We start from the raw sequence: 13203 nt of genomic DNA on the forward strand, positions 1-13203 counted from the left end.
GATTCGTCCAGTCGCTTTATCAAGTCCCACTTCATTTTTGGGGATGCTAAAAGATGCATGCTTGTTTCCTCCGAATAGGAACAATTGTTATTTTGTGTTCATGCAGGATTGTGTCCCTGTCTCGGCCATTCAGTAATTTGGCAATAATGGCATGTCCGGTATAGGTGGAGTCACCTGAACCCTGTGGGCATACTTGCAGGAGAACAGCTTTGTAGTCACTTAGGATGCAGGACTTGTAAGTGCCTCTTCTCTCAGTATAACTTGACTGATGGGCCCTCCACTCTCTCAGGGACTCCAGAAATCACAGGTTGTTTTGCTTAGAGTGTCCCTCATACTCTTTAGTTCTGACTATCCTCCTCCTGAGCACCTCCTGCAGTTTGATCACTCTAGCTGTCATCTGGTGTTCGTTCCCTGTGTGTGTTACAACTGCGATTCCATTTGTCTTGACATTCTCAGCTATCTTTTTCAGAATGGGTCTAATGACTGTCATCTTGGCTGACATAGTATCCATCTTATGTTTTAGGGCAAGTCAGCTTATGTTGGGGAGTTATGCATCTTGCTTACTGGCATACTCCACAGCACTTCTGCATTTTTTTTGCACCTTTCATTCATTCCTTATTGCAGTGTCTTCTGGACCTGCGCAACTTAGCCTTTACAATTCCCAGTACTATTTAGGCAATCAATCTGAACACAATACAGACACTCCTCCAGACAGAAAATCCTAGAACAGGGCACCCCTCTCTATCGCAGTGCCACTCCAGAACGCTATTTCTTACTTGCAGGGCCCAGGGGTTTAGTCCCTCCTCTCCTCTTCAGCTTAGGTGCATTCTCTCAGCCCTGTCTCCATTCACTATGCTCTGTCTATGTGCCATCCAGGCCTCAAAGGGGTCACTTCCAACGTCTACTAGTTTAATGCAGTTCAGGTGAGCAGCACCACCACACTACTCTTAGACACATAGAGTAGGGCTCTAGCAGGTTCCATCTCATATCTACATGCACCTGTTTTCCATTGTGGCTTTTTCTACCAGGGTGCTGCACCACCCCTGGATGGGCATCTCTCTTCTCATCTCTTGTGTCCAGGTAGTCACTCAAAATCCATGCTGTTTCAGCCCCTCATGTGGGCACCTGTCCAGCCAGGAGCCTGCCCCAAGGACAGAGGACTACCTCATACAGCTTCAGAGCCCCCTCAGCTTTATGCAATTGAGATGCTCAATGCGGCCTTTCCGGTCCTTCCTTGTGAAGTAATGAGACATCACAGGGCTTTTTCTCGTTCTTACCCATCCATGTAGTGACCCTACAGCAAAAAGCATGGCACAACTCCACCCAACAGCAGAAGCAGGCTGTTGTGATAATCTGCGCCCAGGCCGATGGGGCATTTATTGGCAGGAACACCAGAAAGTTGACACACCAGATACACTGTGTTGGCAAAGACGACGAGTGGTCTTACGCCCTTTTATTTATAGCCTCGACCGCATACGGCCTTGAGGGTTGAGGTGCGATACATCCAGGTCAAGCGGTTGGGGTATAGTGGCCCGATGGCTCACTACATTTCTTCCGCACTTTACTCTGATACAAAGTCATTCAGTCTTTGGTTAGGTGGGGATTTGGGCATAGGTTGTGGTGCTGGCTACTAGGGCGCTGATCAGCTCCTCTTGGCTTATCTTGCCCTGGGGTCTTGTGGTCGGGTTTTCATGGCGAATGTGATCTGGTGATGGCCCGTCCTCTGGTCGCCGGTAACTGAGCTTGTCCCCTACTGTTATGTCCATTGACTCTCGGGCCTTTTTGCCATTTTCCTCATTCCATGCGGTGGCATCCACCTTCTTGAACCATGATATGTTTCTGGTCACGATCTCTCACCCTTGTGAGTGAGCACCATCTTCCACATCTGCTATCTTCCACGCTCCGGGTTCGAAGCGGAAAACAGAACTTCCACCCTGGGCAGGCAGTCCCTCAGGGGCGAATAGTCCCCAGGTTCCAAGCAGCTGTGCAGGCTGCACGCTGCCCTTTGTGTTGTTCTGTTCCCTCCATCCTTGGGTACCATCCGGGTTATACCTAGGAGGGGACCACTCTGGGGGGACCACTCTGGGGGGACCAGGATGGTGTGTCCCGTCGGTGTCAGCATAAGGGTCCATGGAGGGCACCTGGTTGTGGTGTGCGCGCTTTCTCTGTATTCCCGCAGGAATTGATGCAGGCTGTTATCGGGGTCTGTTTCTGTATGGACGCCGATCCTTAGTCCCTTTTTCAAAGTGCACATGAATCGCTCGACATTGCCATTAGTTTTCGGCCACTGTGGGGTGATACTGTGTATGCCAAAGACGATGAGCCCTTTTATTTATCCCCTAGACTGCACCGGGACTGTCTGGCCTGAAACACACATGGCTGCAGTGCCAATTGCAGTATTTTCACCCGGGGGGGTGTTGTGAGTCACTATTATCACACAGGCTTAAGTACCCTCTGACTTGGTGTTACATCCCTTCTTGGACATGCCCATGGGGCCCTCTATCCGGGGTTTCTGTACTGCTGCCTTTGGGCACTGATTCATCCAACAGTCAGTGCAGAGGGTGCAGAATGTTTTCCCCAGCTACTACAAGAGCTCCAATTGAGCGAATAGTGTGTTTTACTGCCAGTGTTTCAACAGGATGTCAGTGGGTGGCCAGAGGAGCATAAATTCGCAGGCAGTAGGCCTTCATCTGGCCCCCATCTTGTGGTCCTTGAAAGTTTAACATTCTACAGTCCACTTGTTTTATTAATACATTAAATGCTTAGTGGCACACCCCTGCAGGATCGTGGTGTCTACACTGTAAATTTCAACATTGACGCTCATTAGCCTTTTTCAGGATAAAGATGCTGATACAACTGCCTTTTGAGGCGCACATTGTGTGCTGTTCCTCCCTCACATTTATCAATCAATTAAAAAAACTGCTCCTCCCAGGCACTAAGAACACCCGTTGAACCACTGAAGGCTTTGTAATTTTCAGTCTTTGTCGCAGTCACCAGAGCGATGAGTGATTCTTGTAGGAGATTAATGTGGCTGTGGCCCGCAATAGCGGCTCACCCAGCTTTAGTGTCAAAAAGCGGGACATCTCTCATCCTGTGACTGCTTAGTGTGGCTCACAGGACCGACACCCAGAAAGCAGGAAAAACCCAGCTCTCAAGTTACCCAGTTCTGTGCGTGAGTAGCTCATTCAAACATAACTTTTGCATGCTGGGAGTTGTAGTTCTGTTTGACCAGTAGAACTAGGATTGCAAATCCCAGAATTCAAAGGAAATTTCTGGACTGGACTTGTATGAGCTACTCATGCATGGAACTGGGAAGCTTGAGGGCTCTAATACTTGTGTTGGTGCCTCTTCACTTAGAAATGGAAATGGTCTCTCTGGAAACCAAAGCAGTGGAAATACTGCTCTGTTGGTGCTTTATTTTTAGATCTCGCCTGAGGCAGCGCATGTGTTGTTTCTTTCAAGACATTTTATTTACTTACAGGTGTCTTAGAGCCCACTACTTTCTTGCCATTGGTTGGCTTCATTGCCAGTCTAATTCACTTGCTTCTCTTGGTTAGTGCATGCCGACTTCACTTCCTCTTCAGGTGTTTGTTCCTCCCCTGAAGCACAGCCAAAATGCTGCTTCCTTGTCCGGTGTCCTACCACTGCACACACTTTTGGAACTACTTTTTTCTTTTACTTGCAACACTGCCTGAGAGTGAATGTAGTTGGAGGCCTCATCATAGTATTTTTCTTTCCTAAATTTCAGTAATGCTGCGCAGCATCCAGACTGGCTGAAAAACGTTGACAAACCAGCAACTCTCACATAGGCAAGAACTTCTGGATTTGACAATGCTTGTTAAAATATGCTGCACACCTGTGCTGTGTTTCAAGAGAAGTCACATTCTGCTAAGTTCCACAGCGTCCTCATTTCAACAGCACATATTAAAGGTGGTATAAATTCATAGACAGAACTGCATTGCTCTCAGGTTTCCAAGGTCTCTGTGTCAGTAGATCATCAAGTTCAGGTGTTTTCTTTGCATTCTGGGATATTTAGGGCTGTTAATCCAGCTGTAAAAGCAATACTACAAGTCACAGAATATAATGAATATGTCGCCTGGATGAGCCCAAGCATGGAGCTGGAAAACTAGAGTGCTCAGAGAACTGTAGCAGCAGACAGAGCTTACTAGTTGTCAATTATGAGTGGCCCTAAATCTATATAAAACTGTATTGTATTAAACTTACACAGGTGCATGCAAAGAAAGGGCCAGATTGCCAAAGGTACACTTCCACTTTTGTGTAAATTAATGATTTTTTTCAATTCCCAAAGCAATTTTACCAATAGTATCTTTACGACTGCCTGTCTTTTTATGTTCCTAGTCTTTGCCTCAACTGCAAAGATTCTGTAGTCGTAAAGAAACTACTCATAAAATTCCTTTGTGAATTGCAAAAAATCGTAATCTTACACAAACGTATAAGTTTACCTTGGTGAATCAGGCCCAAAATGTCTCTCGACCCTTAAAGGGGCCATCCAGTGAATGATATCACAATACATCTCAAAGCCCCGCGTGACATCATCAAACAAAACAACATTGTGGAATGCCTATAATTTACTTTTAGAGGCTTGGGTTAAGAGAACTCTTTTTTTCCTACAATAGATGGTCCTTTTAACTAATAAAGTTATTATGCACAAACTCACTGCTGTCCTGATTTCACTGACCAGTTGGTGAGAGACGTGTTAGAGTTTGCCATGTTGTGCCAAGATTTCCAGGTCCATGTATGAGTAGGTGCTGCAACCTAGATTATTTTATTCTTTGCTTACTCAGTGTTGTAGTCCTTGTTTAATAGTCGAATACACAAGTCTGCATGTAACAGAATTTAAAAGAAAACCTAGTGTTGCAGGGGCATATGTATCAACATCACCATTTGCGATTCTCAAATAGCGATTTTTTAGGAATCGCTATTTGAGAATTGCAAAACGGGATGTATTTAAAAAATTGCAAATTTTTTGCGATTTCTTAAAATTCCTTAATTGCGATTAGCAAATTGCGAAATCGCAATTAAGGAATACCTGCCCATTCATTCCTATGGGCCAGGAGACCCATAGGAATGTATGGGAAGTAATTCTCAAATTGCGAATCGCAATTTGCTAATCGCAATTTGAGAATAATTTCAAAGGTGCAAGGGTGTCAAGATGACACCCTGATACACCCCTGAAATTAGCATGTGTGGTCATATGGCGCACATACATGCCCTAAGGGCATGTATGTGTGTCACGTGGCACTTTGTAAAATTACAAAACGTGCATTTTTAAAAGAAATTGCAAATTAACACCAACTAGTAGTTGGTGGTAATTTGCGATTTCTTAAGGATTAATCGCAATCCTTTGGTGAGTGTTACATTTCATTTAAGAAATCGCAATTTGCGATTTCTTAAATGCTTACGCAAACGTAAGAAATCGCTAAATTAGCGATTCCTTAAATTTGCGTTGGGAATTTGCCTAATACATCCCGTTTTGCGAATTTTTAATCGCAAACGCTGTATTTTGCGAATCGCAGCGTTTGCGACTAAAAATTCGCTTGATACATATGCCCCGCAGTCCTGATTTTATATTGGATAGGCACGTCTAGAAGTCCCAAAATGCAAAAAAAGGTGTGTTGGAGCAGCGAGTCACAGATGGACCTGGTAATCTTGGCAGTGCTGTATCCATTGTTTTAGTCCAGGGCTTGATTGAACCTATTACAAGATGCTTCGCTCCAGGTGTTTTCTGGCTCTTGCAGAGAAGCTCCTGGTCCTAACTATTCTGCTGGTAATGACGGCTAAAGTTAGAAAAAATCCAAATGCAGGAACCAGGATTAGTAGAGTGTGTGAACTACTACTTCTGTGTTTTAACAGGCCTGGTAGTGCTTACTGCATAACTGTGCGTGAAGAGAAATTCAGTAACATTTACGTGCGTACACTATATTTTAATTTTCGCTTTGGATATCTTGCCAGGCTCTCCTGTGTTTACACTTCTTTAGATTACAACTTTAAGTGAAAACTAAAGTTATATTTTATTTTAACCAAACAGTATCAGCGCTTCCAAGCTGAGCACTCTGATTGGTGCAGGAAGCAAGAGGCGAAAATGATGCACACAATGAACAAAACACAATCTTCACCTTGCATATATCAATACTACTTTAGCAGGCAAAAGGGTTAATTCCACCCAAAATCTACAAAACTGAATGTTAAAAGCAACTAAAGTGAAGTCAAATAAAAGCATCTTAGCTGCAGTAGCCTTTTTTCCCATTATAAATTCAGTGAGTATTTTTTATGTAAAATAACCCCTTGGCATTGCAACACAAGCTCTCCATTGGAGGCAGAATGATTCACCAAATTGCATGAAGTGAGTGAGAAGTACTCCTCTGGGGAGGTGCCAAAGATTATTGTGTGTATATTAAGGAACTGGTGACTGTATGTCTTGCTGTCAAGCCAGATCGAAAACAGAGCCCCCTCAACTAAGCAGTGGAAGGATGCCACTTATCCTATCAGAACCACGTGGTTGCAAAACGGGACAAATACAAGCATAGGGAGGCAAGCTGTCAAATCCAGGGCAGACATCTGAGGTAGACAACAAAGGCATCCATCCACTCAGGAGCAAGGGCTAACCCAAAGCCAACCTTAAATATATTCTACGTATTGGAAACAGCAGGTCGACTAATTACTAGCTAAAGCTCTCTACAGCGAGACCTAACAAGGCACAACGGTTGATATTAGAGCTAGGGATAAGGGTTATTAATAAGGTTAGGTTTAGGGTTTGAGGTAGGGATTCGGGCAAAGATTCATTTTTAGGATTAGTGTAAGCGCATGGAGCAGGGGTGATGTTAGGATTAGACTTTGCACAGCAATCCAATCACACTGCAAGATTCTCAATGGTTTCAATTTTAGGTTAATATCTTAACTTATTCACTCACGTTATTATTGTTTCCAGAGAAAGACACACTCTACAGCCACCGATATGGCAAAGGCACTTTTCTGAGGGCCACTCAGACCCACCCAATGCAATGATATGACTGGGCAGTAGATGACATTGTTCCACTAGGGTCTTTCATCTTCTCCCTCCACACATCCTTGGGTGTTGCTCTTAGCAAAGCTGTTTAATACTGTATTTCATTAGGTGTTGTAGCTGATCTACCATCAAGGGACATGCCGATATGATACAAATGCTCAGCAATCGAGAATAGAAAACATTGATCTTAATGTTCTTCCTTTACTACTAGGCTTGCTTCGTTTGACCAATGGCAGCCATCGGTGCGAAGGCCGCGTGGAGCTCTTCTTCCTGCTGCAGTGGGGCACAGTGTGTGATGATGCCTGGGATCTGATGGACGTCCGGGTGGTGTGTCGGCTGCTAGGCTGCGGAGCAGCTGTGGCTGCGCGGGCAGAGGCGCACTATGGACAAGGCAGCGGCTACATTTTTCTCGACAATTTGAAATGCCGGGGGAATGAATCCTCTCTCTTCCAGTGCTCCCACATCCGCTGGAACGTCCACAACTGCGACCACTCAGAAGATGCTGGGGCCTTATGTGAACTATTATGATTGGCTCCCCCCTGGCCCTGAACATCTGTAAATCTATAAATTTTGTAAATATATTTTTTTCACTTTTATGTGCACTTTATACATTTATTGTGAAATATGTTCATAACTGGGCGTACATTTAGCATGAAATGAACTGTCCCTTATCATATCGGAGTTAATTGTGAGCTGGATTGTCAATTCCCAGATGCACAGCGACATTTCATAAGAAACATACACTATTCACTGGCCACAAAAGTTAGATGTATATGTGTTGCCCACTATTAACAAAAATAGTTTATTTGCTTAATGTTCTACTTGTGCATGTTAACAAATCAGCTAATGAGCAAAGTTCTATTTATCTGCTATCTAGTATGTTTAGTTTTAAATCTATTTTACTGAAAGAACACCATCAGCAATACAAAAGGTTAGCGCCTACAACCCAGCGGGCCGGCTTGCTACTGCACGGGGATATCAGCAAGGCAAGGCAAAACAAAAGTCAGAGCAGACATTCCTAGCTTTAAACACAGCATGCTGCCTACAACCCATCCGGGCCGGCCGCGTCTGATAAAATGGAGAAAGGGGAATGAACCATCAGATAAATTCAGGAGTAGGCAAGCAAGACATTCAAGGTACCCTACGTCCTTGTCCCCGAAGGTATTCCCCACTAAGGTCTATAAGTTCTAGCAGGTGCTCCATAAATCGGTGTGAATCTTTCTTGAATTTCAAAAGAAACAGAACACTCAAAGCAATTCTGACCGGGCATGCTATCCCAACCATTCGTGTATAGGGTATGCAACTACACAAGTCATCTTAGAACTGCGTTTCCGCACCCGGACATACGCCTCTGCTGGTCAACCACCCCAATTTGAAGCAAAGGCTAATATACCCTTGAAAGAAAAAGAACACAACCCCCCCTCCCCTCCGCCAATGCCCCCCCCCGTTCCATGTCCACCCTACAGCTCCCTTGGACCCCCTAATGTGACTCCCTCACCCCTCCTTCTCTGATGTGTCCGCTAGGCATAATAAACGTAAGTAACGTGGACAGGTGACTTCTCGGAATTCAGTAGCCAACAGAGCTAGAAATGGCTGCCACAACACTCTATACTTGGAGCCCTCACCCGCCATGGTCAACGTGAGTTTCTCCATTCCGAGGACATACCACAAACGGTACAGCCAACCCGTGAAGGTCGGGACGGTAGGGGTACGCCAGTGAGTAAGAATGTTCTGTATCGCCGACCCCAGCGCTGTTGCCATTTGCCGACCTCTGCGTGATCGAAGCGGGTACGTTAAGGGGTTGGGAAGACCAAGCAAGATATACACTGGGAATCGAGGCAGCACAGTGTTAAAATGTTTATCTCCCTCATCAATCACCTGTGTCCAATAAGGCTGAACCTGTTCACACTCCCACAACAAGTGCGTCAATGTACCTTTATGATCACACCCTCTCCAACACCGCGTCTCCCTCGTGTGGGCCATTGAATGTTGACGTTCTGGCGTGTAGTACCAATATGTTACCACCTTTGTGAAAGTTTCGGTGAGCCCCATATGATAAGCCGAATGCCGGGCCCTATAGTATATACCCTCCCACTCCTTGTGGCTGAGTGTCCTGCTCCCTCTACCAGGATTGTGGATGTGTGCAAATCTGACCTGGAGCATTCTGTATAGGTCCGAGATTAATTGTTTGTCCGACGTGCGTGTAAGGAGCCACCGCTCATAGGGGGAGAAACGTCTGTCAGCCGCCGGGCGAACTCGCACATCAAGCGCCCAATGACGAGCTTGCAAATATCTGAGTCTTTCGGATTCCGGCAGCGCATATTCCTGTTTAAAATGCTGAAAGGGAATAACGCCGTCTGCCCCATATAAATGGTACAGGAAACGACAACCTGCTGGCTTCCATGCCGCGAAGGCCACCTGGTCCATTCCCGGAGCGAAATCCGGATTGTCCATCAGAGGAGTAAGCGGGGAGGGAAAGGTAGTAAGGTCATGTTTAATATTGGTGCGATCCCACACATCGAGGGGAACACGAGTTATATACGAGGCGTACAGGTTAGGGGGCCTATGTTGCCTGCGGAGGAAGGGGATCTCCTGCAGGGGCCGAGCAGCTACTGCTTGGTCTTGAAACAACCAATGCTTCTCCGATTCCCAACGACTCCACTCAACCAAGTGTCTTAATTGAGCTGCTTGGTAGTAAAGCTGTAGACCTGAAATTCCAAACCACCTCCCTCCGGGGGCAGAGTCGACAGCATCCGCTTCATGCGCGGCTTCCGACCATGCCATATGAACTGGGCAAGTTCCGACTGGGTCTGCTGTATCCAACCCACGGGCGGGTGTAAAGGAATAGTACGAAAGAGATAAAGAATTTGAGGCAAGATGGTCATCTTAACCGCTGCGATTTCCCCCAGCCACGAGAGGGGGCTATATTTCCATTGACCAAGTTCCCGACGAATCTTCCGATGCAGGGAAGCATAATTGGTGGCAACTACTTGCGGGAGAGTGGGTGCCAACTGAATCCCCAAATAGGGAATCGTGTCAGAAGCCCACTGAATGGGCAGCAAACCCAGAAGATATTCTCGGGTGGATCTTAACAGGGAGAGATCAAGGGCCAGCGACTTGTCAGTATTGACCTTAAACCCCACAACCTGCGCAAAGGAGTCCAACGCCGCCAAGCAAGCCGGCAATGCCGTGCGCGGACTGGATAACGAGATCAACACATCATCTGCGTACAGACTGATGGTGTGGACATATCCCCCGAACCGGATTCCGGAGATCGCTAAATTCTGCCTAATCCGCTGGGCGAGCGGTTCCATGTAGGCGGCGAAAAGGAGGGCTGACAGAGGGCACCCCTGTCGGGTGCCCCTCTCTATCGGAAATCTAGTGGACGTGTAGCCGTTCACCCGGACAGAAGCAGACGGGAACTTATAACAAATAAATATGTGGGTGCGGAATTTCTCTCCCAGGCCCATCCGCTCCAAAACCTGCTCTAAATACGGCCAGTGAACGTGGTCGAATGCCTTCTCCGCATCGATCATGAGTAGCAGATACTCTCCCTCCGTGCGGGAGGCCTTCTCAATTAAATGGAGAGCACGTTTCGTATTGTCTGATGTTTGACGCTCCAGAATAAAACCCGCCTGATCCGGGTCAATAGTTCCAGGCATGTGGGGTGCTAGACGATTGGCTAAGATCCATGTGTACAATTTAAGATCTACGTTTAAAAGGGAAATTGGACGATACGCACCACACTGAGTCTTGATCTTCCCCGGCTTAGGGATTACTGCTATGGAAGCCTCTAAAAAGGTCCTGAGGAATCGCCCCGGGTTCGGAGAAGGAATTGAAGAGTCGGGTGAGGAGAGGAGCGAGCCGGGCACAAAACTTTTAATAAAAGATGGCTGTGAAGCCATCTGGTCCGGGGGCCTTTGCGAGCTTGAGCCGTGCTATGGCAGCAATTACCTCCTCTACCCGTATTTCCTTATCTAATAGATCGGCCTGTGCCTGAGTCAGGGCTTGGAGAGTGACAGAGTCCAGAAAGTCCGCCTCCTCCATCTCGTCCAATGGGGAGGCGGTATAAAGCGTGCCGTAAAAATCACGGAACACCTCTGCGATGGCACCGTCTTCTGAAACTCGCGTGCCATCTCCTCTATAGATCTTGCGGACCCCCTGCTTCTGTCGGGCTTCACGGAGCTTGTGAGTGAGAAGGCACCCGCACCTGTCCCCCCCCGGTATAGTAGGCATGTTTCAACCTCAGGGCCGCAAACTCCGCCCTATCCTGATCCAGGGCTGCCAGTTGTTGGCGCGTCGCTTTCAGATGGCGCCACACGCGGGGAGCTCCCGTTCTCTGATGCATCTGCTCCAGCTCTCTTGTCCGGCACATGAGGTCGTCCCGCTTACGCCTGCGCTCTACATTATCTGCCGCCGATATGGCAATAAACTCCCCCCGGAGGACTGCCTTTAGCGCCGCCCACTGAGTAGCCAGAGTCGTATCAGTGTTAGCGTTAAGTGACAGAAAATCAGTAATGGAACCCTGTATGTGCGTAACCACGTCTGCTCTATGTAGGAGGGTATCTCTAAGGTGCCATATCCTAGCCGGCTGTGACAAGGGTGGAAGGGTGAAAGTAGCAGCCACCGGTGCATGATCGGAGAGTGAGGCAACCCCTATATCGGTTCCCGTTGCCATCTCTCAGACTGAGGTAGACACCAAAAGATAATCCAGTCTGGCATAAGTCTTGTGGGCGTGTGAGTAGTAAGAGTACTCTCGGCTCTGCGGATGGAAGCTGCACCACAAATCACATAGCCCCAGATCCTGCAATCTTCCCATCCCCAGTGCCGAGAGCGCTCCGGCTTGGTGCGTCAAAAACAAGGCTCAAATCCCCCCCCAATGATAATATGTCGGTCTGCCGTTGCCGTGATGTCAGTAAGGGCGGAGTGGAGAAATTGTTCCTGGCCCTCATTTGGACCGTATACGGAACCTACGGTAAAAGTCATGGTGCCCAGGGCAAGTCTGTAGGCCAGCAACCGACACCTGACTTCTGCCTCTTTCCGCAGGACCCCCCCCTTGAACCGCTGCGCCACCAGTATCGCCACCCCCGCAGACATGGCAGGACCGGAGGAAAAGAATTGCGTCGGGAATTTCCGTGATCGGAGACGGTGGCAATCCCTAGCTAATAGGTGCGTCTCCTGCAAGAGACATAGATCGGCTTGGGAGTTTTCAAGACAGGATAAGACCGCCCTACGCTTAACGGGGTTATTGAGACCCCGAACATTCAGAGTTCGGATTTTAAGTGCGTGAGCCGGCATTTATGGTGTCTCAAGGAGCCAAACTGCCCCATCGAAGCCCCTATGAGTGTCTAGTGGAAATGCGGAGTGAGGAGTCTGCATGTGTGGCATCATCTGACGGAGCCTCAATAACCCCCACCCCCCAACCCAGACCCCAATCCAAAAGCAGAAAACCCAACAAAGAAGAAAACTGTGTCGTAACCCATTGTCCTCCACCTCCCGGTGAATGGAAGGATGACATCGTGGAGTAAGTAGCCTGCGGTGGGACGTCCTCCCCCCGCCAACGACCCGGGTAGAGAATTGTAAACCAGCCCGACCCTCGCTGCTGCCGGGATCAGCCAGGTCGGGAGCCATTCAGTTCCGTGGATGCTGACTCCAGCGCTGCCTGCTGGCCTTTGAGTATGTCTGCCACTGGGGGTTTCCTGGGACGCCATCGACGGCCCTACTGGCGCCACCTGGGCCGCGAATCACTGACCTCTCTTGAGGGGCTGTCGTCCTCGCTGTCACCCGCTGGAATCTCCACTCCCAGCAGCCTGCCTGCTTCGGCCAATGAGCGTAATTGATAAAGTGTATTGTCAATCCAAAACACCAAGCGGAATGGGTGGCCCCAGCTGTAAGGAATCTTGCGCTGCTGGAGATGCGCGGTAATTGGCCTAAAGGTCTTGCGTTTGTGCAGGGTGAGAGCGGAGAGGTCCTGAAACAAAACCGGCCGTTGGTCGCAAAATAAAACCGGGTGCATCTGGCGGGCCTTTCTCATTATATCTTCTTTGGTGCGGTAGTCTTGAACGCACACTAATATGTCCGGCGGCGGGGCGGATGGTGCCCACGGGGGCCCCACTCTGTGTGCTCGATCAATCCTCAGCTCCGTCTCGAGTGACTGGCCCAAGTTGTGATTAAAG

The 13203-nt window shown here is 47.9% G+C and overlaps 1 protein-coding gene and 1 long non-coding RNA gene across 2 annotated transcripts in view; one reads left to right on the plus strand and one right to left on the minus strand.

The window, feature by feature from the left end:
• SSC4D (scavenger receptor cysteine rich family member with 4 domains) overlaps nt 1–9411 on the plus strand; it is a 451954-nt gene extending 442543 nt beyond the window's left edge. Inside the window, exon 11 of the mRNA XM_085649606.1 lies at nt 7239–9411. Within this exon, the coding sequence (XP_085505732.1) occupies nt 7239–7555 (317 nt within the window). The 3' untranslated portion in view covers nt 7556–9411. The remainder of the gene's footprint in view (nt 1–7238) is intronic.
• The window catches only part of LOC146858957 (uncharacterized), a 248087-nt gene that overhangs the window by 65763 nt on the left and 169121 nt on the right, over nt 1–13203 (minus strand). The gene's annotated exons all lie outside the window — the stretch shown is intronic.

This window comes from Triturus cristatus, chromosome 3_2, assembly GCF_964204655.1.
Source record: "Triturus cristatus chromosome 3_2, aTriCri1.1, whole genome shotgun sequence".
Taxonomy (NCBI): domain Eukaryota; kingdom Metazoa; phylum Chordata; class Amphibia; order Caudata; family Salamandridae; genus Triturus; species Triturus cristatus.